At 42.1% G+C, this 27,546-nt stretch overlaps 3 protein-coding genes across 5 annotated transcripts; 2 read left to right on the top strand and 1 right to left on the bottom strand.

Annotated features, from left to right (window-relative positions):
- Positions 1-398: 398 nt before the first annotated feature.
- On the bottom strand, positions 399-3,164 carry LOC147176841 (arylamine N-acetyltransferase, pineal gland isozyme NAT-10-like). 2 transcript variants are annotated; one of them, XM_086071585.1, is made up of 2 exons: positions 3,082-3,164; positions 399-1,922 (listed from the first exon to the last, which is right to left on the bottom strand). In XM_086071585.1, the coding sequence occupies exon 2, from the start codon at positions 1,915-1,917 to the stop codon at positions 1,045-1,047; it is 873 nt and encodes a 290-aa protein (XP_085927711.1). In that variant the 5' UTR covers positions 1,918-1,922; positions 3,082-3,164; the 3' UTR covers positions 399-1,044. The 2 variants fall into 2 exon arrangements, with proteins under 2 accessions (XP_085927711.1, XP_085927712.1); XM_086071586.1 differs by lacking the exon at positions 3,082-3,164 and adding an exon at positions 2,874-3,044.
- A 135-nt stretch (positions 3,165-3,299) lies between these two features.
- On the top strand, positions 3,300-7,481 carry sdr42e1 (short chain dehydrogenase/reductase family 42E, member 1). Of its 2 annotated transcripts, none has more exons than XM_086071592.1 (3): positions 3,300-3,482; positions 3,867-3,935; positions 5,161-7,481. In XM_086071592.1, exons 2-3 carry the CDS (start codon positions 3,874-3,876, stop codon positions 6,263-6,265), a joined length of 1,167 nt encoding a protein of 388 aa, XP_085927718.1. In that variant the 5' UTR covers positions 3,300-3,482; positions 3,867-3,873; the 3' UTR covers positions 6,266-7,481. The 2 variants fall into 2 exon arrangements, with proteins under 2 accessions (XP_085927718.1, XP_085927719.1); XM_086071593.1 differs by having other exon boundaries at positions 3,473-3,591.
- A 1,349-nt stretch (positions 7,482-8,830) lies between these two features.
- On the top strand, positions 8,831-27,006 carry wtip (WT1 interacting protein). Its single transcript, XM_086072318.1, has 9 exons — positions 8,831-9,093; positions 9,184-10,603; positions 14,362-14,463; positions 22,026-22,093; positions 22,478-22,540; positions 23,068-23,198; positions 23,383-23,434; positions 23,726-23,794; positions 24,297-27,006. The coding sequence occupies exons 2-9, from the start codon at positions 9,352-9,354 to the stop codon at positions 24,447-24,449; spliced, it is 1,890 nt and encodes a 629-aa protein (XP_085928444.1). The 5' UTR covers positions 8,831-9,093; positions 9,184-9,351; the 3' UTR covers positions 24,450-27,006.
- The last annotated feature ends 540 nt before the right edge of the window (positions 27,007-27,546 follow it).

The raw sequence follows: 27,546 nt of genomic DNA, 5'->3' as shown, positions 1-27,546 counted from the left end.
TGACGTCATGAGTATGGAGTCACGTTGGCTGGTCTACATGGTGAGTTGAGTTCAGTGCTGTGAGCATTTTCTCCGTGCTCGTTGCAAGTGTTTTCTTTTTGGATGTGTGTGTTTTTGACTGTTGTTCTTTTTCCCACTTGAGCTTTGGTGTCGTTGAAGCATACATAATGGCCATAATGGCTCGCAACACAAAGCAAAACATCGACCAAGCGTTGGCTTGTTACTTGAAAATCTCGCTAGCGCATTCTTAATTAGTCAAGGTACAATTTACTGTATTAACATTATTATTAATTTTAGTTGTTGTATTAAATCCTCACCTTTGACTATAGTATTAATAAAAATAGGTCCCTTGCAGATTCCAAACGTTTAGAGTACTTTTTAAAAGTAAGCACACAGGATGGAAACAATCATTTTTATTCAAAAATATATTTACCAATCAAAACATTGCAATTCCACACCAGTGTTGTTTATACATACAACATCGTTTTGAAAAGAAGGTGGAAAATTGGCAGGTTGACTTCACTTTCTTGGTAGATTTAGCAATTTTTCAGATTACCCTGGCAACTGCCCTCAAAAAGCACATGGCAACACATTTAGCTACAGTTTAAAAATTGGTTAGGAAACTTATGTCAACTTCTGAAATGAGACTCAAATACTAAAATACACTCATTTTGCCTCTTCATGACAACTTCTTCAGCCTTCAGTAATGCTACATGATCATTCTAAAACTATATTAGTGTACTTACTCACTGCAGATGAAAATCAAGCCAGTTATGCAAAAGGTTTTCAGGATTAGTTTTAAAGAAATATGTATTTCCTCATTGGCTTGTTTGCTAAATTTGCTTGATACGTTATAGTTCAACAACCACACTGAAATGATTACTATTATTATTTATTTATTTTTATTTGGCCCAAAATTGGGAAGGAGTGATCTTTTTAAAACTTTATGACATAATAATCTTTTGAAAATGATTTTGCAGATCCCCGAGTTACGGCTCACGGCCCCCCCGGAGGTCCCTGAACCCCAATTTGAGAAGCGCTGCTTTAGAGTGTGTACTGATATTGGTTGTTCACAGGCTGTAGTTTGTTAGGCAAACGGATGTTGAACTTGTCTATCAGAAGGCTCTCAATCTCCTCGCCGAGCACATCCCTCATATCGTAGACATCCACGCCCCGGTCGACCTGGAAGGTGACTTCACTGTAGGTCCAGCCAATCAGGGCCCTGAAGCCTGTGGGCGTTTGCAGGGAGCAGATGGACTTATTGACGAACAACGAGTCAGGATTCGTCTGGTAACTGTGGGTTACATCTATGAAATCTCCAGCGTTGCGGGGTGTCATGGTGAAGCAGTACAAGTTCCTGATCAGCTGCCTGTTCACCAGATTGGACTCGGCGAACTCCGGATTGAGAATCTTCGGATTCCTGTCCGTTTTCTCCAGAATCCAGGAATCTCCTTTATCCAATAAACGGAACCTGCCGGGCACCTGGACTTGCTCCTTCCCGGAGATGAGCTCCAGCGGCTCCCACAGTTGCGCCGATACACCGAAGCTGACGTCTTCTATGTAGGATTTCCCATTAATCACCACCTTGTTAATGAGGTGACCTTCCATGGGGGAAAAGTCACCGCTGGCGCGGTTGAACACCCTAGCGGCCAACACGGTGACGTTGTAGCCCATTTCTCTCAGTACCCAGGACAGCAGGAAGTTGTTTTCCATGCACCAGCCACCACGGCGCTGACGAACTATCTTGTCGAAGATGACTTCCAGGTCCATGACAATCCTTCCTCCGCAGTGAATGTCAAGGTTTTCGAAGGGGATGGACAAGATGTGCCGTCTGTGGATCTGCTTCATTGTGGCAAGGTCCGCTTTGTCACGTGGGCCTTGGAATCCGGTTCTTTGGAAGTACTCTTCAAGGTTCATCGTACCTGCAAAAGAAAGGGCATGATATATTTTTTTTAAGAATATTCATAGTACAAGCAGAACATTTATTGACTTCAAAAATTTGAGTAACAAGTGAGCTTCAGGCAATTGGCCACTAGATGTCAGCCGTGAACTTCACAACATTTGTCCACCATCAGCAGTTCATGTTGTTTACCTTGCAATGAAACTATATCGTGCTAGGAATTTTTGTGAAGGTATTTTTCCAAATTTCTTTTTTCTAGCCATGGGTCCTTAGAGACTGAGTACTGAGAAGAAGAATCAAATGATGTCCATTGCATTAAAGTGACAATCGTTCAAGGTGGTGGTTATCATTAATAAGTAGTGATAGGCGCAAATACATTAGATGATAGATGATAGGCGTGATGTGGACTATTATTATTATTATTATTATTATTAAACTATGCAGGACTATTTCTTAATGTCAGGTTTCTATAGTGCAAAGTGGTGGTTAATGAAAGCAATTGAGCAATCATATTAATTGATACATTAATTTTGATGCCTTAACGTGCCATGAACTTTTTTTTAAAAATGTGTTCATGTATAGGCAATAAGAGTGATTTGCATTAATTATATGATACATCATAGTTGTTTAATTTGTGAAAATGTGTTCGTTTATAGTGGCCTACATTGATTTCTACTGCGCATCGTGAATAACGGCAAAAAGAATGATCCCATTAAATTAACCACAATATGGGTGTTTAAAGGTAACCTTACGCTGGTCGTAATTTGGTGAAATTGGTTGTATATAGGTTTTAAAGTGCGCAAGCGAAGCGTTGGCATTTCTGATGATGTAACGTTCTCGATCTTTATTCTCTCGTGCTATTGCTCATTCGCGTCAGCATTTCCGGTAACTCATTTTCTAAACTTTGTCTAACTACACATGCATAAGCAATGTTGATCGATTGCTTTATTGATTTAAAAAAAAGGCTTCTTACCGACTTCGCCTTTGAACTTTGGAGTTTGTGTCAGGGTACGCGCGCACGTTGCACAAATTAAAGCGAAAGAGGTTGCAGGCCACGCGGCCACGTTGACAACTCGAAATTTGCGAAATAAAAGAACAGTTAGTATGATTTATGCACCAGTCTGCTAAGCAGTAATACCGTTATTTACGCGTTAACTTCTTAATAATAGTTTTCCTCCTACCTTTTATTGCAATAGTGATTCGCCCAACCCAAAAAGTCAAGTTAGCCTCCGCTCTTTCTACGTACTCACACGCGCAGCAGCTTTTCAATATAAAATAGCTTCTCGAATGAAACAAATACTGTATGCAAAATTTTCTTTCTGATTATTCGCATCATCTCTGCACATGCTCATGCGTGCTTGACCAAATGGATGAATTTATGTTACTCGGCGTGTTTTCTGCCATTTTATCCTTACATTTGATTGTATTGTTACAGCTTTCATGTATTGTATCATATCATTGTATGAAATGATATGTACATTTCTTGTCATAAATGTAGAGTTAGTTTTTCCCGTAAATTTACGTCACAGCGGAAGACGTAACGTAGGTTACGTAGTCGCTGCCTCTCACCGGATCCAGACAAGTAAGTAGGCTTATTCATTTGACTAAACGGAGGCTTTCTAAATTCCCAAATGACTCCTAATCGTTTTGGCTAAGTTCCCCATACGGCCGGTGTTGCTTTAGATTGGGAGGTATGAAATTGTATTCGTTTTACAGCGAATTTCATTTGAACTGTGTAACTTGTACCGTACCACGCTGTTGCTAGCTGGAGAGGTGCCATAGCAATGCATTGCTTTCGATGCTCAGTAGCGTCTTACGTAAAATTAGCATGACCGTGCTAGCTCGTGCGATGTACTAGTTTTCAAATACAAAGGGCTTCTTGGATTTTTGCCACATTTTTCACGATTTACTTGTCTGCAAAGTGTTTACAATGCTTTTGTTTTATGTTCTTAAATTAACCTTTTAGACTCGTGATGGAAACTGCACGTGTGGAAACATGCTTGATAACAGGAGGTTGTGGGTACTTTGGCTATCGGTAAGACGTTTTAAAACTTTTTTTCCATCTCTCTTTCTCTCTCTCTCTCTCTCTCTCTCTCTCTCTCTCTCTCTCTCTCTCTCTCTCTCTCTCTCTCTTATAAACAATCAATCGTAGAAATAGAATGCTATTTTGAAAAATAATAATAATAATTTTTGTGTCAAACTGGTTACCATTATTTTACAGTACTCATCACAAGATGGCAGCACCACGTCATTTTAAAGGCTTAAATTAAATGGGTTACCTCTAATCAATTCAACGATTTTGCATAGTTTATATGCACATTTTAGGTTCAAATTAGATTTACGAAGAGAGAACTCATGAGTAAAATATACAGTTTTTGCATGCAATTTTCTTATAATGTAGTTGTCAAAAGTTACTTGTCATTAAATTGATTACAATGAAACATTTGAATGAATTATATATATATTTTAGCAAAATAAAAAAATAGTTTAATATAATTATAATATATACAGTACATTTGAACTTTTTTGGGTGGGTGGTGACATGTATTAATGAATTTGTTATATTATTATTAAAGTGGGAAACAAATATTTAAAAAAATTATAATTAAAATTTGATTAGAACTTTTTTGGTGTTGAGAAAATGGCTTGTATTGCCATCATATGAATATATTAACTTTATGTAAACTAATAATAAAGTGCACAAAATGTGTTCCTGTACTACAAAAGTTAATCAAAAAGCCATGGTTGATCATCAATAATTTCTAAACAAATTTAACTCGGAACAACATCACAGGCAAAGTATGACGTCTATATGCTTTAGCCATTTGTCCTAAAATTGGTTAGTTCAAAAAAAAACATTATGTATGTATAATATATGTATATATCTAATGAAATAATCTGTAAATTGTTCAATTGTAAACAATAGTATCTATTTGTATTTAAAAAATATATATTTTGTCAAATTGGCAATTGGATAATAAATTGTATTTAAATTAATTGAAAATATTATTACAAATTTAAAAACATTTCTTAAAACAAACAGAATTTTACACATGTTAATACATTTAAACTTGTTTTTGATGAACCCCCCCCCCCCCCACTATTGCTATTATTGTATATTATTGACATATAAAAAAAAAAAAGCAATTTGCAAAGAAATTGTGTGCCACCAGCATCTTGATGTTCAGTTTTCATTCAAAGTATGATGTAAGTGTGTAGATGCTTCATCCATTTTTCAATGCATGGTCTTCGCCCCACAGCCTGGCAGCCCACCTGCATAAAAACGGGGCCAAAGTCATCCTGTTTGACGTCATGCCTCCGAAGGGTGACGTGCTGGAGGGAATTACGTTTGTCCAAGGAGATATTCGCAGCTTCGCGCAAGTGGTGAGTGCCGTTTCGGGCGTGGACTGCGTATTCCATGTGGCGTCGTACGGCATGTCCGGCCGGGAGCAACTGAAGCGTCTTCGCATCGAGGAGGTGAACGTGGACGGCACCCGGAACGTCGTGGAGGCTTGCATTCAATGTGGCGTACCGCGCCTTGTCTACACCAGCACTTTTAATGTGGTCTTTGGAGGTCAGGAGATCCGAAATGGAGACGAGAACCTCCCGTACCTGCCACTTCATCTCCACCCAGACCACTATTCTCGGACTAAGTCCATAGCGGAGATGGCTGTCCTCAAAGCTAACGGGACAGCATTGAAGGACGGCTCAGGGTTGCTGAGGACGTGCGCCCTGCGCCCAGCCGGAATCTATGGGCCTGGGGAGCAGAGGCACCTTCCCAGGATTGTAGGTTACATCGAGAACGGGATCTTCAGGTTTGTCTACGGGAAAGCCAGCAGTTTGGTGGAGTTCGTCCACGTGGACAATCTGGTGTCAGCGCACGTGCTCGCCGCAGCAGCTCTGACCGCACAGAAGCATCACCGCGCCGCCGGCCAGGCCTACTTCATTTCCGACAGCCGTCCTGTGAACAATTTTGAGTTCTTCAGACCACTGGTGGAAGGTTTGGGGTACCCATTCCCAACGCTGCGTCTCCCGGTCACCTTGGTTTACTTCGCCGCCTTCCTCATTGAAATCGTCCACCGGCTGGTGGCACCGCTCTACGATTTCCAGCCATTGCTGACGCGCACTGAGGTCTACAAGACGGGTGTGACGCACTACTTCAGCATGGCCAAGGCCGAGGCCCAGCTGGGGTTCCGGCCCAAAGAGTATGACTTGGATGAGGTGGTCCGGTGGTTCCGGAGCAGGGGGCACGGGAGGAAACGACCCCGGCAAAGCTCTGGCGTCACTCAGCTGGTGGTGAACCTTCTGGTTGTTGCTGCTTTTATCGCTGCGGTGCTCTCTTTTCTTCCAGTTGTCGGCATGTGATGTTACAGTATCAATACTGTATTAAACTTTAACAGAGACATATTATGCATTTTTTTTCTATATTTAAAACAGTTCTCAGGCATTTGAATAAGCTTTCTGTAACATGATTTTATCAAAATATGGGGCATAGGGACCGAGTATGTAAATTAGACATACTGTTACATCAAAATTGGGCAAAATTTAAAGAGGTCCCTTAGCTCATTCACTGCCATTGACAGCTATAGACGTCCAAAATACATTAAAATTATTTCTAGTAGTTAAACATTTTTTCCACTTTTGGTAACAAGTATGAAAACCTAAAAAAACAAATTTTATTGTATATTTTAAACCGATTGAATTTTTTTTTTGATTACTTGTGTTAACTATTGAAGTCATGCGATTAATTACAATAAAAAAAAATAACTGCATGACGCGATTAAAAAATATATAAAAAATTAGGGGCATCAGGTGATAACATTTTTTGATTAATTGCATGACTTCACTAGTTAACCCACGATTAATCACAAATTTTATATCTGTTCTAAACGTACAATAATTTTTTTTATAGGTTTTCATACTCTTGTTAACAAAAGTGGGAAAAAATGTTAAACTAATAGAAATAGTTCAAATGAATTTTTGGTGTCTAGTCACTGGCAGTGAATGAGTTAGACGCATTTTCATAAATAGGCAAATAAAAGATAAGTCAGCCGACTCTTCAGAGACCTAACTGTGGCCACAAGCTATTAACTCATTTTTTACATAACAAGAAATAACATGTTCACAAGCTGCTCTTTAACTTAATGCATATAAGGGAGTTTTAATGTGGGGCTTTCAATATCAGAAAGCTCTTGCTGTTATGCTGTTTTCAACAGGAATAAAGGATTTAACTTAACGGAATTCAACTTTCTATATGGAGATTTCAATAATTATAACTTGACATCTTAATTGAGAAATAATGATGTTTTGCTGCTCGCCTAGTAGCTAGCATGCCTGCTTCACAGTTCTTGGATTTGAGGATTCAAATGTCATTTTGACAGTTTTCCCTATGTTTGCATGGGTGTGCTCCAGCTTCCTTTCACATTCCCCACAAAGTCGTACATGTTATGTTAATCAAAGACTGTAAAGTGTCTTGTGCTAAATGTGCCAATTCACTTTTTCTTACTTTAAAAAAAAACATCATTCATACATGAGATGCTGAATTTATCTGTCAATTTTTGTGATTAAAGTATTTCATTTATTTACCTTTACTCTTTGCCTCCAGTCACACAACTAAATAAAGTGAATGTGGCAAATTTTCCTGATTAATTCCCCTTATATGCTGAAGTAGCCACCAATTTATTATGTGCTCCAATGGAAAAAAAACTGCACTACATTTTGGTGACACCAACACTGATTAACCTACAGCATTACAACACTAGGTGGCAGTATTGCTCTGCAAACATTCCTTTTCACAACTCAGCTGTGAGTTGAGATCAGTAACGTAGTTATTTATCTTGGTGCCATCACAGTGTTTAACTTTGTCTATCAGTGTAAAGGTCTTATGACAAAAGAAATGCACTCTTTATGTAATCTCAACTACAGTGTGGGACCGAGCTCTTCCACAAGTGAAAATAATTAATACCCCCCCAAAAGGTTCATTATCGCCTATAGATGCCACAAGATGGTGGCAAAGCACTACTTTTCTTCTAAACTAACCTCCTCAAATCACTTCAACATAGTTCCTTGCCAAAAAAGGTTCTTAAAAAATATGATGTGAACTGTGGGTGTGTCATTAAGATTTACTGGTTGATTGTAAGGCACAGGGTTAGGCTACATGGATTTCTTGAATTGGACATCGTTGGATATTATTTTAACTCATTCACTGCCATTGACGGCTATAGATGTCAGAAATTCATTTGAATTATTTTTTATTAGTTTAGCATTTTATCCCACTTTTGTTAACAAGAGTATGAAAACCTAGAATTGTTTTTGTACATTTAGAACAGATATATAAAATTTGATTAATTGTGGGTTAACTAGTGAAATGCGATTAATTACGGAAAAAAATGACGCCCCTGATTTTTAATAATCTTTTCTTAAAAAAAAGCAAAACAAAAGATTATTAAAAATTCATTCATTTTTTGTAATCATAATTAATCGCTTGACTTCACTAGTTAACTCATGATTAATCACAAAATTTATATCTGTTCTAAATGTACAATAAATAAATAAATCTAGGGTTTCATACTCTTGTTAACAAACATAGGAATTTTTTTTAAACTAATAGAAATAGTTCAAATGAATTTTTGACGTCTATAGCCGTCAATTGCAGTGAATGAGTAATTGTGCTTTATGTACAGCACGCTGTTGTTAATGCATTCTATAAATAAAGTTGAGTTGACTTTTACAAGTGTAATGGCACTGGCGTCGTTTCAAAAGCTCAATTGGGCCGCATACGCTCCCCCGGGCCTCATGTTGTCCGAAATACACCCCCCCAAGCCCCCCACCCCACCCCCTGCTCCATGCTGTTGTGTCGGAAGGCCAGCAGCCCCTCGCTGAGTTGGTCGCGATCATTGTTCCTCCGCAGCATTAACCACATTCCACTGGGGCGCAGCGCATCCCGTCTCCATCCCCCGCATTCCTTTGGCGCGAACGAGTCCCCCCAAGTTCCCTCCGAGGAAAAGCACATTTCGGCTTCCGTTTTCACTCTTTTACAACTTCTTTGGTGACGTGTCCCCCCACACACGCACACATTCTGGTCGGCTCGTCTCTAGTCCCCCGCTCACTTTGTTGTCCGCGTAGGGAGAAATGTAAGACGGCCAAACTTCAACCAGCGAGGTGAAATTCCTCCGCGCAGCGCGCCATTGACTGTAAGGACCTTTCAACTTAACAACAAAAAAACCTGAAGTTGACAAACCGTCTGCACGGTAGCGCGGATAAAAGACATTTTTTTTCTACAGCTGCAGTAGAAGCGGAGAGGACGGATATGCGGCTCACGACGACGGGGAAAGACACCTCAACGCCGCTGCGTTTGGATTTTTTGCCGTGTTTTGTGCCTCCCGAATGGACCTCCACTAGTGGTCCGCGCTAACTTGTTTCCGGACTACAAAAACTACAACAACAACAACATGGAGCACTATCAGCACGACGTGGCTCTCCGCGCCGGTCAAATGATGGACGAGCTTTCCTTGTACGACGCTTACCGCCGCCAGGACGCCGCGGGAAGAGATTTGGATTTAGCGGCATCCGCGCTCCGGCAGCAGCATCACACCGTGGAGAACTTCACGTCGGGGAACAAAGTCTACAACGCGGCTCCGGTCCGACCGGTTCAATGCGGCCGGACAGTCCCTGTGGATTTCTGCACCCCGCAACGGGAGGCGGGTTACGCCGAGGAGGGCTGCTGCAAGTCCGAGGTGGCGCTGCCCTGCTACACCGGCGCCTCCGAGAGGCAACGGCGTTACTCGCTCGAAGCGCACCGGTACAGCACCGGCTCCGCGTTCGACGCCCTCCACAAGCCGTTGCCGCTGCCCGGCAACAGGTGCAACAGCGTGTGCATGGACGGCAGGCACCACAGCCCGCGCTCCAGCTTGGCGTCTTCCTGCGTCTCCTCGCAGGAGCAGAGCAAGCACGCCAGCCCCCGCGGGAGCCTGGTGGTGGCGGTGCCCGGTCTGGCGCACTGCGAGGGCTCCAGCGTCCTGAGCCCGAGGTCCAGCTACGCGAGCACGGCCAGCGACACCAGCAAGCATTCCAGCCCCAGGACCAGCCTGAACAGCTGCGACTGCTGCAGCAAGCCCAGCAGCAACCGAACCAGCGGCATCAGCATGGGCTTCGACCAGAGGCACGCCAGCCCCAGGTCCAGCACGGCCAGCCAGTATTCCTTCACCACCAGCCCCAGGTCCAGCTACTCGGACTCGCGCTACGGACCTCACGTTCGGGACGATTTCGAGGGGGGCGCTCCGCTCGTGGCCAGCCCCAGGTCCAGCATCTGTAGCCAGGATGGGAGCGCCAGAGCTCCCGTCTGCGTGCTCAGTCCCCGCTCCAGCATCTCCAGCCACAGCTCGAGGAGCTCCCGCAGCTCCAGGGGGTCCATGAGCACCTACCCAGACCTGCAGCTGCCCTCACCCAGGGCCTCCATGCTAGGGGGACATGACGACTCGCTCCTACAGGAGTTGGGGGACCTCCCGCGCCTCCATGTCCAGGAGCATCCCTCGTTCCTAGAAGTGACCTCCAAAACACCTGCCGCGGGCCAAAGGTTCAAGATGACATATCAGGTGACCCCAAGTCGGGAGAGTGGACCCAGTCAGGCGGAAAGGCGACTGGAGGCGCTCACCTTGGAGCTGGAGAAGGAGTTGGAGATGCACATGAAGAAAGAGTACTTTGGTAAGGTGCTTTCTTGCATGCTGTTCTGCTTGTGTGTTGGGAACGCGACAACATAAGTTGTTGATCTGACCGTGTTGAAGTTTGTGCTTTGGTTTCCATTGCCAGGAGTTGCAAATGGTACCATTAGTATACATTAGCTTTCTTGTGTATTAGGTCTTAAATTGTCTTCACAGGAAAAGGTTGGCTGAGTAAGTGTAATAAGCTCAATAGAGACGGTGGAGAAACTGCTGTTTTTTGGTGTGTGTGTGTTTTTTTTTAAAGTAGAAGTTGTCTTGTTTGTTGTGGTGAAGGAATTGTAAATCAACAGCTGGTACAATACAGGCTTGCAGTTAATGCTCCTTGTCCCATCCCTGCCTCCACCCCCCCACCCCCACACCCTGCAAAGCCCTTCATTATCTATCCAGTGGGGAGTTGGGCGCTACCAGAACCTTGGCACACAAGCAGCATGGATGGGCGGTCCAGACAACAGTCTAGGGAGTTGGAGAGGGTTAGCCTCGTCTGATCACCTGCTTTGACCAAACACTGCATCAAAGATAACACAACTCACATTTCATTAACGTAGTCAGAGAGGTAGTCATTGAACAATATGTAACTTTGAGCAGTTTTGTACTTGAGTGCAAAGGTGCAGGAATGCAGTTTATTTTGACCCCCCCCCCCCCCCCCCCCCCGTCGAATGCTCAACATCCTGTACTTGCCACACGGACGCCTTGCGAAACGGGCACACGAGTGATTTTTACATCCTGTTTTTTTTTTCTTTACATGAATTTTTTTCTGGTCCAGTCAGGTCTGTGGTGACTCAACACACAACCCTTAACGTTAAAACCTGAATAAATAAATAAATAAATAGAATAAAGATATATACTAAAACTCAGAAACTACTGGTGACCCAATTTAAGCTCAAAGGCCACTTCTGTCTGAGAACATCCTGCTTGAAGCCTCACGATTGCGAGGTACTTGTGATCCATTGCTAGGTTTCATCTTGATGTCAAAATGTCAAGAGCAAGATGAAGTGGACTCTTTAAATATCAAATGTAATTGAACCAGGACAGTTATTGGTCCATGCATGGATGAAACACCTGTTGCTTGTCAGAGAACAGCATGTTGTGCAGAAAGTGTTGCAACATTAACATCATGGGCGTGTGCAATTGAAAGTTTAGAAAAAGCCAACTTCACATCTAAAGGTTATAATGCGCATTGCAAGTTCATCTTGAAATTTAATCGAAAGCTGAATGTCCCTAAATTGGTATATATAATAAATATAATCTATGTTGGATGATCATCAAAAGTTTTTTTTCTTCTTGTGGTACTTTGTTAGGTTACAGTAAAAAGCAGGAAGCATTGGCTAAGCGTAGCAGTGTGTGAAATAGAAAGGTGCTTTTTACAAGGGGAGGAAGTATTCAGCAATGCTAAATGAGTGACTATGTGAATGAGAATAGCTTTTATGATCTAATATGAGCAAAGTGTACCCGAGTCCATCTGACAAGGATTTTTTTCCCCCGCATTTAGCCTCTTCAAAAATACACATAGTGACCTTGTGCTTTCCCCTGATGCAATGATGAAGATTTCAATTAATTGGTGGTCGGCTGCCTTACTGCTTAACACTGTCGGCCATAATGAGTTTTTTCAGCTTGTTAATAGGATCGGTTTTCGTGCTGGTACTATTAGGGGTGAGCACGACAAATTGACAAATGACTCGTTAGATTCGTGTTGGTCCATTTGTGCTCTGCGACCAATTCAGGGAGTACCCCGCGTCCCAGCCTCTTGCCCAAAGACAGCTGGGATGTGGGCCCGAGCACGCCCATGACCCCGGAGAATAAATGTTGAAAAAAAAAAGTCCTCACACAGCCTGTCCTTACATGATTAAATAGCGTTTAATGTTTTGAAGGTTTGATTTTTTAATATTCTGTCGTATATTGACAGTCCAGGTTGTACCCCAACTCTCGCCCAAAGCTGGGATAGGCTCCAGCACACCCACGACCTTGATGTGGAGATGTACTAAAAACTGGCAGAAAGTGTGTGGGAGGGCTAAAACTGTACCAAACATTTATATGGTGTCTTTTGCCACAGTTTTCATTTATTGTGGGTGAGTTTGGAATATATCCCCTGTGGTGATGACAACGTTACTTTGATGGTGGCAAAGTTCTTACTTGTCATAAAAAAAACGTTTTCATAAGAGTTGTCACCATTTTTTTAAACTTTTGTACTACAAAGTGCACCAATGGGTTGTGCATACAAAAAAAAACGTTGTTATTCATTTCCATATTTTCAGTATTATACCGAGCTTTCATGCTGTTTACTTTTGTACTCCATATGCACAAATAGAAAACGTTTTATTGCTTGAAATAAAGTGACATGACATGACACACATGTTTACATTACATGGCAGGGTTAAATATTACAAAATCAGTAACCTAAAGAATGATCGACACTACAAATGCGCATCACTGCTCTGTATTAAATATGAAATACTCTGGTTCTTAACATGCCAGTAAGCATGCATGTAAGAAGAGAAAGACACTTTTGGCCGTCCTTGTAAAGTTCAAACCACTTTTGCATCTTTGTCCTACAATATTTTTAAGATAAAATGCTTATTGGTTTTTTTTCCTGCATGTGGGGGGGGGGGTGGCCAGTCGGGCTCACGTCCTGTCGACACCGTGACCCCGGCCTGACCCCAACCAGGCTTTGACCCCACACTCTCTGAGGAATGTGACCTCAGGCGAGGTTGTTGTCTTGTGGAGCTACTACTGCCTCCAAATTTAAAAAAACTATTTTTTTACAAGGTCAATGTGCTCTGTTGTTATTGTTGATTTTCACCAATACACCAGGTGATACAGAAACTAGGTCTTGTTTGCCTTAATATGTAGAATGTTGGAATACCTTTTGGTACTGATGATTTACAGTTGGGAAAAAATTTTACTTTTATGAATTGAGTGAAACTTGAATCAGTATGGAAGTTGAACATTAGGCCGCAGGCTATATATATATTAGGGCCGGGAATTGCCTGGCGATTCGATTCTTATCACGATTCATAGGTCACGATTCATCCTAGGTCACGATTCATCCATGCTTAATGTGTGAATCCTAACCCTAAGTAAGACGTTTTGTTGAATATTCCCATAAAAAATGTATGTTTAAGAATCGATTCGGCCGCATATCGAATCGTTGTAATATTGCGATATATATATATATATATATATATATATATATATATATATATATATATATATATATATATATAAGGCTGTTAAAACACACTTTTTGAGCACATTGTAAACATTTTGGAAGACGAATAATTTACTAGTACTGTACTTATAAAATGTCATAGTATTGTAGTGTCTGCTGTGGGTTGGATATGTGCCTTTAAGAGGCGGAGCCTGTTGTGGTGACATGACGTCAGTGCATGTGAGGGCCTGGGTGTGAGCTCTGGTTGACAGCAGCTCCTCCATGAATGACTCGGTGTTCAATAAATGGCTGAAAGGTGCATTGGCAAATAAGTAGTTCTCTTTTTTTTTTTTCACACGAGAGGACATTACAGTAAGTATGCTGTAAGAACACAAAGAAAATGATTGCTATAAACTGGACGTTTCTGAGAATTAGCAGGGATTTCCGCCACAGACGATACATGCGTTCCCCAAATGACTGCAATATTACGGAGATGCTGTTAACCGCAGTATAACAAACCCTGTACAGTATTTATGGTCATTGTCACTGTGTTCACATATGCGTCATTAAATCAATTGAATGCTCCTTTTCTACAGGTATCTGCATTAAATGCGGCAAAGGCGTGTACGGAGCCAGCCAAGCGTGCCAGGCCATGGGGAATCTTTATCACACCAACTGCTTCACCTGCTGCTCCTGTGGTGAGTGGCAACATTTATAACAATAACATAATAATAAAGTGCGTCACACAGTACAAAATTGACTTGCTTACGAGTGCGAGCGTGCGGACCAAACGCATCCACATCGGCGGTTGCCATAGTGACCGATGGATCATGCTTCAATGGACTCGTCCTAATGCATATTTCAAATGCCAGCGTGTGTGAAATTTCTTCACGTTCACACTTATGCGAATCATTGCTTGGGAGATATCGTTGAACCTATGAATAACATTTAGGGTTTATACATATAGAATTAAAAAAAAAAAAGATTATTCTTTAACTATTTTATTTAATGTGTTTTATTTTTATTTTAAAATTTTGTTTTTACACTTTTCTTTGCTATCTGTGTCGGTTAGATGAGTGGTGGGGTGACAAATTTTATCCAATAAGCTGAACATATGAGCCAGGTCAATTAACCAATTATTAAATGAAAAAAGTGACTAAAAAAAGAAATACAACTATGAATAAGTACCTTTATGATTACCTTAATGATATCAATTCTCAGTTGGATTAAAGAACAGAATACCGTAGGCTATGGGATGGTATACCAAGTTTTGTGCAACTTTAGAGCAGTGTTTTCTTGACAATTTGTTTTCGGGTTCTAAATTGTAAGACTTCAATCCCGCTGTAGGTCGTTAAAATGAAAGCAAGCCATTAAATGTGCTACCTCAAATATAAGCTAACCTGCTAGCAGCTTGTCACTCATCTCCATAAAAACTTGCAACCTTCTAATTGCACCTTAACTCAAAATTATTTATACAGTACTGCTCCTCGTGTGTTTTTGTGCTGAGACCAGAACCATGTCTATTATATAAAAAAATGCTTTTTGCGCCATCCTGTGGCATCTTGGTGCCACACAACTATGTCAAAGTCGGTCGAGTCAAGCCATAGCCTTGTCTAATAGAAAAAGTGCTTTGTCCGCCATCTCGTGCCATCTATAGAAGATAAAGACTTTGGTATTTTGATGAAGCTTTGTTCCACTTTAGTGATATAATGCCTCAGAGACCTGTAGATCAGTGGTGTCAAAGTCGGGTCCTCGAGGGCCTGAGTTCTGCATGTTTTGGACCAGAGGTTTCCCACGTTCAACACAGCTGATTCATATTCAAGGTCATCAGCAAGCTTTGCAGGAGCCTGATAAAGATCCTGATCATTGAATCAGGTGTGTTGGAGTAGAGAAACCTTGAAAATATGCAGGACTCACGCAGTCTGCTGTCCGCTTGTCATTTATTTTCAAAATTACTTTGAAAATGCCAACTCACTTTTTGTTCTGCGTTGGGAAATTCCTTATCAATACCCCCTGGCTTGCTGCTTTGGAAATTCCTCTAGTTTCCGAAATTCCGCTGACAATATTTGTCCCTGAGGCTGTAATTAAATCTCCACTTCAGTTCAAGTACAGTGTGTAGAGTGAGTGTGTTGTGAGTAGTATAGAGGTTCCTGTCACCCGACTCCAGCGCCCCCCACCCCGCCCATCCCATTTCCCGGGGAAACAAGGGGAAGATGTCGGGAGAAAGCCTTTTTGCCAGGTTGCTCTCATTCATACGTACGCTCCACACGGATACTGATCCGTCTCTGGAAGCGCTGCCCTATAAATTTACACGAAACCAAAGCTGCATGCTTTCCTGTTTATTGTGTGGGGAACAGTGTCCGGTTGCTGAGATTGTGGGATTTTTGGACCGTGTAGCATCCGACGCGAGAATTATGGTTGCATCTATTGGGGGGGGAATCACGTCTCCCATTAGCGAATGGTGGTTGTTTGAAACTTGGCAGGCCAACCCTCCTCTCCACAGATGGTTTATGGCTCATGTAAACGATTCTGATGTATCATTTGACCTCAAGTTGAATGGGAATGTTTTCTTTTAAGCAGCAGTCTTGTCATAACACCCTTCAGTGATAAATCAGGAGCTGCGTTCGTGCGACCATATTCGATTTTTTGGGCTTTCTTTTTATTTTTGTTGTTGCCCAGACAGCTCGGGCTTTGTTTAACCATGCATAATTGAGCCCTCCTCTTGGCTCACTCCCATGGTTGCACCCTTTTTTTTTTTTCATGAAATGGCCAAGAATGCAAAAAAAAAAAAACTACCCTTTTTCACTGGAGCCAAACTTTCCCGGAGGACCTCAATCGGATGATCAGGGTGCGTACCAAACTGTGGCATTTGCCCTCACAGGCAAATTATTATTATTTTTTTATTGTTACAAGCCAAATGGAAAAGCTCTGTGAGCAAAACACAGGTAGTTTATATATTTTTTTGTTCACATCAGACCACCTCTCGTCCATTAGGAATAGTTTCACTTAGACACAACAAGGTCAGAATGATCACTGGATACCCCACCATCCTACCCACCCCATGAAAAAAAAAAAGTTGAATCATCATAAATGACTATAATTTGCATGCCAGGCCAGTAGTAGGTGATGACACTTGGACAGTTACACACTGCGACTGCTTTCACACCCATGTCTTGGCGACCAAGAGCAGTCATTAAACGGTTGCATATTGCTGCCCCTAAAATTTGAGGTCATGCGAGAAAAGTTTTCATACACTCGCGCATGTGCGACCAGAACATTTCATGATTTAAAAATAAATACATACATAAATGAATAAATACATATTTGTTGCAGACAAGATTGTGCTCCACACTTCAGCTCAATTGCGAGCTACTTTACCAACCAACATTAACTCCAAAAGAAGAATAAAGGAGAAAAAAACAAAGAAGAATGTGTGTGAGAGCGCCGGTGGAGTCAATCAATTATAATTGTTCATTTAAAAAAATAAAATAATAATTCATTCTCATTTTTTACATTTAATTAATGTGATTTTTTTCTTCATCAATTAATAGTGAATATAATAATTTAGAAACGTTTTTGAAAAATGTATTAATATTTTTCATGTTATTGTACACAATAAACAATCAGCGGCACGGTGAGTGACTGGTTAGCACGTCCGCCTCCCAGTGCGGAGGACGTGAGATCGAGTCCGGGCTTCGGCCTTCCTGGGTAGAGTTTGCATGTTCTCCCCGTGCCTGTGTGGGTTTTCTCTGGGTACTCCGTTTGCGTTTAACAGAATATGTTCATGACAATTTTTTTGTGTGTATCTTGTCATGAGGAACATGGTGGCATTTTCTATTTTTTTATTTTATTTTTTAACACTTAGAGTATGCGATCAGCAGTTTGCTCAAGGTCAAATCTTGTCCTCAGTTTAACTTTGGCCTTCTATCCTCTGACCAAGCAAGTGTTAAACTCCACACAATCTATGATTATTATTTTCCACGGGACTTCATTGCATGGCCCGGATGAGCAGACTGTCATTCACTCATACGATGACTCATTCCTAATTATGACATCAAAGCCCAACAGTCATACCTGCCAGACGGCGGCAAAAACAGGAACTTGGGAAAGAAGGAAACATTCTGTTCCTCGTGCTTTTGTTCCTCCTGTACTCATGCATATTATATCTTTAGAAATTGAATGTTAAATGGGATGTGATAAATTTCTTAATCAAATAAGACACTTTTTTTTTTAACTTACTGTAAGTCGACGGGTATTCACTTGATAAAAAGTTACTTTTGATTTGTTTGGCAAAAGGATCTTCTCTTGTAAAACTGAATGAAATTCCATTCAGTTTTTGCCTGTTTATTCCAAAAGAGATGTTTATGTTTGGGTTTTTAATCCGATGCTAATCAGAACATTAGGCTTCATGTAAACCAGGCTATAGTTTTTATTTATTTTATTTTATTTTTTTAGAAGTGCCAGGAATGGATAAGGTTGGGGATGCAGTCACGCTGTATCACAGTTAAAACTATAAAACTATTTTTGGAATGTAGTCATTTTCCAGTGATCATCCAGCCTCTGGTGGTCAGGAGGGATGAATTAAAACTGTGCATATCACCGCATACTGATCCAAGTGCCCGGATGCGCCACTCTCGTCTTGCTTTCCCCCCCAAATTCATCAGTTTCAGCTCGATTAGCCCCTGATTGTAACATCGGATAAGACGGTGCTGGAATGTTGTTTGGTTTTCACATTTCCCCCGTCTTTCCCTGAAGGGCGTGGCCGACAGTTAGTGGTCAGAACTTTGGGAGGTTTCTCTAAGGGCATCACTCAGGGTGCAAGGTACAGTGTGCTACTAAGGAAGCTACACTTAAATGGCTCAGACATGCCATCATGATCAAATCAATCAACCCAAAGCTGACATTTTGTGTCTTTTTAAAAGTGACGGCCAAGTTTTGAAAGAGTCCTCTTGTAGATTCTGCCTTATATTTGTATGTACTCGTGTGTCAGGTTCGTTGTAAACTGAGGAATGTGACCTGCAAATGTATCAACAATCTCTATTACCACTAAAATCCCTTGAATTGTCCGTCAATCATGTATGCTGATTTGTCTTGTTTTAAAGGGGAAGCTAACCTTAAACATTTCTTGACAATCATTTTATATGTGACCTCACTAGTCTAAACATGACATTCTGATTAATATTACATTTGTAGAATATGAGTTATGAAGCAAAATCCACCCATTGTTGTCCATCTCAGGGAGCGGCCATTTTGCCACTTGCTGTCCTCTGAAGATGAGATCACAGTTCAGGCAACGACCAATCACAGCTCACCAATTTTCTGAAGCTGAGCTGTGATTGGTTATTACAAGGAGACCTGAGCAACTATGATGGTGGCAGAATGGCCGCCTTCTGATATTGATAAAAACGGCTGGATTTTGCTGCTTATCTCATATTACACTAATGCAATATAGTATTAACCACGATACCATATTTAGACTAGTGGGGCTGCATAGAACATATTGTCAAGAATATTTGGTGGGGTTGACTTACGCTTTAATAACCCAAAATCCTTACGTACGTAATGTTTTGAACAGGTGTTTGGCAACTAAGGTATCAATTCACCTGGTCTGATTGATGCACTCTGGTCAAAATCAGGTGGCTAAATTAGCCGTTGAGCTAAAAAATGACTGTATGCTGGTTTCAATGTCTTTTAAAGTTGCAGGCAGCAATTAACGGGCCCCCGTGGCGACTCCTTGAAGTGGTTGTCAAAACTTTTGATGCCATGCTCAGCCCCGCCCACATGAGATGATGTCGGCAAAAATGCTCCCTAGGCCTCACTTTGTACAGTACACCCCTACCTTAGTGGTTCCGCTTTATTTAATGCTTTAGTTGTCCAAAGACTGCCGGATTGCAGAAAATGCAGCTGGTGCTTTGCGCCTCTGCCTGGTTTGTCTGCTGACAAAAGGCCGGAGGAGAGCGAGGGGGCAGGCAGGGATCCCCCCCCACGCCGCATCCCACCTTCCCCCATCCTCGTTCGGGGGCGGGTTTGAATGGGACCAGCTAGTGACCTCAGGCAGAAGGAATGTCCCCGTTTGCTCAGTCGGCCCGCGTCAACGCCGGGGCCCTTTTGTGTCCACCTCCCAGACTCTCAGAAACCTTGAAACACCACGTAACCCCCCCCCCCCCCCTTCTCTCTATAATCTCACTCTTCCTGCAAGGTTAGGCCTTTTGAGGACGCAAGGGTGGCTTCCTCCCTCTGCGCTGGCTAGAAATGCTAATTGCTCCTCAGTCTGCCTCGTCTTAAAAGTCTCACCTATTGTGTGCGCGGCATTCCTGGGCTCCTCGGCCCATTTGTGTGGGTGTTAACGTATGACCGTCTCCCGGCGTCGTGGTGACGTTTGAAATATAGCGATTGCATAAATTTCACTGTTAAATGAGAAAGACCTTTTTAGCCATTAAACCAACGGTGGCCCGGGACAACAATTAAATCCCGACTAACGCCTCAGATTTACGATCATCGACATTGCCTCCCCCCGCCGGACTCGAATGAAGTCATCGCGCTGCCGCAGAGACGCGACGCAGCGTTAAATGAATTTGAAAAGGGGGGGGGGGGGCAAGCCCTGAAAGATGCGGGAGGGGCGAGGTGGGCACAAGCAGCCTGTTGCAGATTTGCCCCTTTAGATCGCACTCTCGGCCTCATGAATTAAGACTCGGCCGTGGGAATTTAGCTTAACTTCAAAGTGCAACATGAAGTTGTTAAATAATTTAATCCTATTTATAACCCAAAAAAGTTCTAAAAAGAAAAGAATAAAAATCTACAAAATGGTTTACTCTAGGTCAGGGGTGCCCAACCTTTTTACACACAAGATCTACTAGTTCAGTGTCAACATCGCAAACGTGCACCATACACACCTTATCCAGACTGCAGTAAATAACCTCACTTTTTTTTTTCTTGTCATGCAGCCACTAGTCATGACATTGCGCTCTGTACTCCTCACATAAACACAGAAGAATAACCAAATACAAGACAGGTAGAGCTCGGAGTTTGAAAAAAGAAAAGAAAAAGAAATCACTGCCTACCTAAGTGGGAGATCTAAAACTGGGAGGCTGAGGCAGGAACGCAGATTTGTAGCATGCAAAGACATTTATGAAGGAGCATCCTTATCATAGCTCATGTTTACCACCCGCCGCAGTCAACTTCGGATCGGTCCACGGTGGTTTTCCAATTTAGCATCACCCATTTGTCTAGAATACCTGATTGGGAAAACTCCCTACGAGGAGTTTGTCAAAGGAGAAGCCCTAAGATTTGCCCAAAATGGCTGCCTCAAACCGAAATGGCCAACCCCTCGTTCAATTTCAGGCACGGCTTCCTTGAAACTTTTTTTTATTTGTCCAGTTAAGACAGACGTGAACCCTCAATTTTGTGCTGATCTGTGAAACTGTTTCTGGGGTCTGTTGCCCATCTATTTAGGATACATGCTTTCAATTGGGGCTTCTTTGGGCAAGTTCGCTCGTAGGATTTTGCCAAAAGTCCTGTTCGATTTCGGACATTGGTCATCCTGTTATGATTTTTATGCCCACCCCATTTTGTGTTGATTGATGAAACTGCTCCCGGTGGGTGTCCTCTTGTCTCACTGTCCTACTCAAGCAAAGGGAGAACTAGCAAACAGCACAATAATCAAGATCCGGACCTGTGGCTAACCATAAATCACTATGCTGCCACCCAAAATGCATTTAATGCACAAATATTCATTATGTAAATGTTTTTTATGGGTCATACAAAATGTTGAAAAGAGCTTCAAAGCTTTCCCAACATCCTTCGTGTGTCAACGATGGACTTCCTGTCTCCATCTGGCTATTATTGCCGTGTTTGTCTTGCACAATGCACGGAAGAGGAGGAGGATAGGGTGTGCTTTTGGGTGGGGGGTTGAGGGGGGGGGGTGACAGCGGGGGATGTAGAGCAGTCTGCTGTATTGATTGTGAATGGAATCCTATTGAGATCGGTGGTCAGAGTAATTAAATTGAGGCACACTGTGGCCTGCTTTGGGTCAGACCATCTGCTCTGCACCCGACCTGCTGCTGTCTATTTAAGGACACTGATTATTTAAAATAGACCAACAAGTGTATGTACTAAAAGTTTTACCTCAGTAAAATGTGAAAAAGTTGCCGAAAAATTCTCATTTTCATGTCACGAAGTTAAGCCTTGACAGCTCCTTGAATTGAGGTCTCACATGCACTTTGTTCATGAATTGCGTTTCTTTCTTCTTCTTTTTTTTTAGGAAGGAGGTTGCGAGGGAAAGCCTTCTATAATGTCAACGGGAAGGTCTACTGTGAGGAGGACTTTTTGGTAAGTCACTTGTTAAAAGTCAACCTGGTCATTTTTGACATTCAGATAACATCAGAATGTCCGAAGCGGCCATTTTTATCCTTTCAAAAAGAAACCCTCAACACACTCACAGTCAGACATAAGTGACACTGCAATTAGAGTTTGGCAACACGATTTTTCCTCAAATTACCCTCAATTGAGGAGGTTAATTAGCTTGCCCCTTGAGGAGGTTTTGATGACAGATGGTCCATCCAGAGTGTGGAGATGCACACACATTGCATCGCTACAATACATACGGACCCACCAGATCATTGGACTTGGCCCCACTATGTGACAAACTGTTCTGAAAAGCCCCCCGAAAGTCAAAACCAGGATACTAAGTCTTGTCCCGGATTTCTTCCACAGTATTCTGGTTTCCAGCAGACGGCTGACAAATGCTTTGTGTGTGGCCACCTCATCATGGAGATGGTAAGCTAACCAACGTTAGCAAATACGCTAGTAAAGTGGAATAGGGTTCACGGACAACTGGACAAATGCTTGAGTTGACAAATGTTTGTTTTTAAAAGCTTGACTTTTGGGGTTACAGATTTGTGACTGTTGTCTGCCCAAGTAAAAAAAAAAAAAAAGCATTTTGATTGAAATTGGTTATGTTGATTTTCATAGATCAAATTCACAAATGCTAATTTGATCATCTCAATACAGTCACTATTCCACTGTTGTCTTATTCGCAAGTTAAGAAGTTAAGTAAATTTTTTGTGGGGTCTTAAATATATGAACATTAGCATTTCTCTTCACAAATACTGTTGATATTTCCCACCATCATAACCATTTTGGTCATGATGATTGGAATATGAAATTCTCAGATCAAAAGTCTATGTTCAAAACCATCCACTTTTGCAAGATTTTTTCGATGACGTTTTAGGTTCTGCCGCGCTCATTGGCTTCAGTCCAAAGTTGTATCCCCCTTCTTGTGTACTTCCTATGTGGTGGTGAAGATCCTCCAGGCGCTGGGCAAGTCCTACCATCCAGGCTGCTTCCGCTGTGTGGTGTGTAAAGAAGGACTGGACGGTGTGCCCTTCACTGTGGACGTGGAGAACAATATCTACTGTGTCAAAGACTACCACACGTAAGAACAGCGATCTGCTCTCTACTGACAATGCCTGGAAGAAGCTGGCATTTTTCTGCCTTTTCTCCATAGTTTGGATTAATCAAGACTGAGTCACATTTTTGGTCATTTAATTATCAATTGTAGCCATATCATTTCTTAATAACAATTGAATGTTGCTATGGTTGGTCCTTTTCCATTGCAGGGTTTTTGCTCCCAAGTGTTCCTCCTGTAATCAGCCCATCCTCCCAGCTCAGGTAATCACAATGCACCATTGCAGCCATTTAAGCGTAGGGATGGGTCAGTACCGATTCCGGGTATCAGTATCAGGCCGATACCAAGGCCGTGGCTGTTTTACGATCAGGAACTAGAAATCAGAAGAATAGTAAATTGCCATTAATTTCATGCAATTTTAAGGAAAAATCCTATATTGGGATATATAGGTCTATCTTTTTTTGTGTGAGAGTTTATAGTACTAATCGGTCTGGAAAAAAAAGTAGCATTGGACATCACTATTTAAACCTCTAACACTTGTTTTGTCCCATCAGGGCTCCGAGGAGACCATTCGGGTGGTCTCGATGGACAAGGACTACCATGTGGAATGTTACCACTGTGAGGTGAGGTCACACACACACACAAACAACACACAGACTGAGGCATTTACTTAATCTACTACAGATGGCTCGAGTGGCCTGTTTACGTGCCTTGGTCGGTGCTGCTGTTTTGGCTCGCAACCGACTTAAAATGAGCTCACTGGTTACCTACCTCTTGAGGTCCAACGTGAACAATAGGGCATTTTTTGCTGGTGGGTAAAAAGGAGCTTTCTGTTTGCGGCAGACATTTGTTTTTCTTGAATGATGCAACTGGTGACTAATTGCAGCTATTAGAGAGAGTGAAAATGGAAGAAAATACAGCCCCTGAAGCCAGTTTCACTCAGCAGCATAAAATCTGGTTGGCGTGTCTGTCATCAGAAGACCCATAAAAGACAAAGGAATCCTTCTGATTAGTTTTGATCTGCCATTGTAGGCTCATTTTGACAGTTTCCAAAGGTCCTTTAAGGGAAACCCGACAGTGGAGTTATGTTGCATTGATCTTGAATTTGGTTGTCATTTCCACCAGGACTGCGGCCTCCAGCTAAACGACGAAGAGGGTCACCGCTGTTACCCTCTGGACGGCCACCTTCTCTGCCACGGCTGCCACATCCACCGACTGCAGTCCCAGGTACCGGGGCCCCCGCCCCCCAGCTACCCGCTCCATGTCACCGAGCTGTGAAGGGAATGGGAAATAAGGGGGCGTTTACAACCCCCCTCTGCCGAGATGCCGACCCTAGCAGGATTGCACAGTTTGGGTGAAATGGCCACATTTAGTGCCCGGATCGAGGTTTCGCCACCGCTGGCTGGACCAGTCCGTCAGTCCAGTGTGGCCATGCAAGCGACCTGCTTTGAGCTGTGAAAGGGATGGTGGGAGGTGACGCCAACCCCCACCTGTAACCCCACGGTGGCCGGAGATGCCAATCTGCCCCACCCTCTCAGCATCCATCTGTGTATCCTCCTCTTTTTCGGCTCTTGCTCACCCTATTGTCCTCACCCGGTGACCCCAATTTTCATTCCAATGGCTGCATGAGTGGACCGCTCAAGTGTGTCCAAGTCTTGCCAATCAAGAGGGGGGGGGGGGGGAAGGTATGAGGACGCCGACCTGCCCCACCTGCTTGGAAAACATGCAAAGCATCTGTGTGGCGCTCGAGTCTTGGACTCACTCTGCTGCTCGCACCCACCAATGGGGTTACAGCGCCCCTCTACCTAAGCCCCCCACTAATGGTTACCCCAACAATAAATAACCGCCGCCCATAGGGGCCACCGCTGGCCGGAGGGGAAAATCTCAGTGCGGCCATGTTGTGCCTTTCGAGCGGGTTCTCCGCGTAGCCGCTAACAAGAGATGAGCTAACGTCCGCCAACACTGACATTCCACATCGTAGACATCTTTAAGCAAAACCTCCAGAGATTCACTGTGTTTTAATGGCGACAATACAATGCTAGGCACACATAGATGGCATTTTATACATATATAAATACATATACTGTACTGCAGATGTTTTCTCACCAGACGCCAGGGTGTCATTTCAACGCGAGTGATATGAAAGATCAGAAAGTGGTTTGTCAATGACTTTGAAAGCCCGGAGCCGCTGGTCCCGCCCGAGTATTCCCAAATGAGTCATGTCCGCCGCTGCCATTGGGTGGTGCTAATGAGCTTCAAGTTATCTTTTTTTTTTTGATTGGCACTTTTCCTAACCTCCAAATTGCTTGTTTTTGTTTCGAGCGTGTGAGTATGTGCATCGGTGGCAGGACCACCAGGATGTGCACCTGGCTGTTTGCGGGGCAACACAGCAGTAGCCCACCCTCCCCAAAAAAACAAAAAAACATCAATGTCACTTTTTCACCAAAACCTCCGCCAAGGCTTAAGATCCAATGAAAAAAAAAATCAAAATTCTGAGATTTGACGAGAATGTTGAGTTGGGTTTACACTGTGGCCAAATCTGGGTCCAATCCCAATTTAACTAGCTTTGACATCACAGTGCCTGTCAAGGTGTATGCAAAATCAATTTTGACACCTAAACACCGACTGTGTTGGACGCCTGATGGGGCTTGCTTTGGATCTGTGTGTGCAAACCTGTTCAGTGGAATTCTCCATGTTGATTTTCAATTAGAGTCTAATCTGGATTCAATCTGGATTCACACAAATAAAATTCAAAGATAATACAGTTTACAGATGCATACCATGTTTGACACATGATGTGGCATGCTTTGAATTGCAAGGTGTTAAACCTTTCCATTTTTATAGCTCTTGCTTTGTGGTACAAATGAATGCCTTCATTTCATTTGGCCACCTGTTATGAATACTAAATCCCAGAATTTGGGATTTATTTAGTGAAATTCAGATGGAATAAATTTTGTTTGTAATTGGAAAATAATTTCCATCTGAGAGGTGAACATTTAAAATGTCAAAATTCACTTAAACTGAAAATGTAAGCTTAATTCTATATTTTATTTATCCATTATTTAAAAAAAAATTATGTCATCAAAATTCCGGATATTAGTAAACAAGATAATCATTAATAAGAGAAAAAACATTATTAATGACAGGACTTTGATGTTAACCTCCTTGGCGGAGGTAATACAAAAATCCATTGGCGCTGTTGACTAAAATCACACAAAATAGGGACATACTGTACATGCTTCTCCATGAGCTCTTATAGGCTCTGATTGGCCCAAATCAACCTTGGCTCCGCCTCTCAGGTGCAGGATGCAGGGACGGACGCCATCTTGTTCCCCGCACAATACTACTGAATAGAATGTGTCCATAAACAAAACACTGACCACAACTAACTTATCATATTGACGCGAATGTAACGCAGATGATTGTTTCTACCTGACATTCCCAGCATCACCTTGTCTTAATTCACCATTATTATTATTATTATGATGATTATTTTTATTTTTAAAACAAAGTACTAGCACACGCCTAGCATCCCTTGTATATAAAGAGTCTAGTTTTGTATTTGTTTTCTCTCGGGAAGAGAGGAGAGGACGACTCCTCCTCCGACTTGTTAGTTTCCATAAAGCACATATCACATGATCTTTTCTATCTCGATGATTATTGTTATTATTATTACCTAGATGGTTCATAAGAAAAAAAGACTAGCGCTATTTATCTAAACATGGAGAGAGAGACGAATTATTTAATGTATTAAAAAAATAAATCAGGATGTATCGTTTTAACTGTAGAGGACATAATCTGCTATTCAATAAAGTGGTTTTGTAGCTAACTGCAACATTAAGACTCTTGTTTTTGTTCAGGTGGATGAATAGCGACAGGTCAGGAATAAGCACAAAAACCGTCACGATAACTACTATGATATTATGCTGTATCCAGTCGGCTCTGGTGGATGAATAATGGTGAAAAGTTCCAATGTTATATCAGGGAAGAGAAAGTTACAAAAAGTTAAATACACTGACAATGTTTTTAATTTTTACTAATTTACAAAATGTAACACAAATATAACGCACAGAAAATGGAATTGACAAACTAATTCTAAAAGTTCCAAATTGACAAAAAGTAAATCACTGTTTGTAAAAGAAATTGACCCAAAACAAACAATTTAAGTGACACAAGTAAAAACAATGTACAAAATTATAAACAAATGTTTGAAAATCGAAAAACTGGAACACATGATTTCGAAACACACTTTTCCTTTGTTTGTTGCCCCACAAGGGAAAGTTCAATAACAGCACGACAACACCCCTTTGTCTCGCTCTCTCATTTCAGCTCCACAAGGTGTGCTTGTGTTCATCTCACACACACCCCCACACAC

This window comes from Leptonotus elevatus, chromosome 3 (assembly GCF_054856555.1).
Source record: "Leptonotus elevatus isolate MCC_2025b chromosome 3, RoL_Lele_1.0, whole genome shotgun sequence".
Lineage (NCBI taxonomy): Eukaryota > Metazoa > Chordata > Actinopteri > Syngnathiformes > Syngnathidae > Leptonotus > Leptonotus elevatus.
Note: the sequence above shows the minus strand (reverse complement) of the source record. Positions and strands in the feature narration are given on the sequence as shown.

Excerpts from the sequence above, each read along its gene's own strand:
- LOC147176841 (XM_086071585.1), bottom strand. The coding sequence starts at position 1,917 with ATGAACCTTGAAGAGTACTTCCAAAGAACCGGATTCCAAGGCCCACGT.
- sdr42e1 (XM_086071592.1), top strand. The coding sequence starts at position 3,874 with ATGGAAACTGCACGTGTGGAAACATGCTTGATAACAGGAGGTTGTGGG. Across the intron at positions 3,936-5,160 it reads TGTGGGTACTTTGGCTATCG|CCTGGCAGCCCACCTGCATA; the intron begins GTAAGACGTTTT and ends TTCGCCCCACAG.
- wtip (XM_086072318.1), top strand. The coding sequence starts at position 9,352 with ATGGAGCACTATCAGCACGACGTGGCTCTCCGCGCCGGTCAAATGATG. Across the intron at positions 22,094-22,477 it reads ACTGTGAGGAGGACTTTTTG|TATTCTGGTTTCCAGCAGAC; the intron begins GTAAGTCACTTG and ends TTTCTTCCACAG. Across the intron at positions 23,435-23,725 it reads AGCCCATCCTCCCAGCTCAG|GGCTCCGAGGAGACCATTCG; the intron begins GTAATCACAATG and ends TTGTCCCATCAG.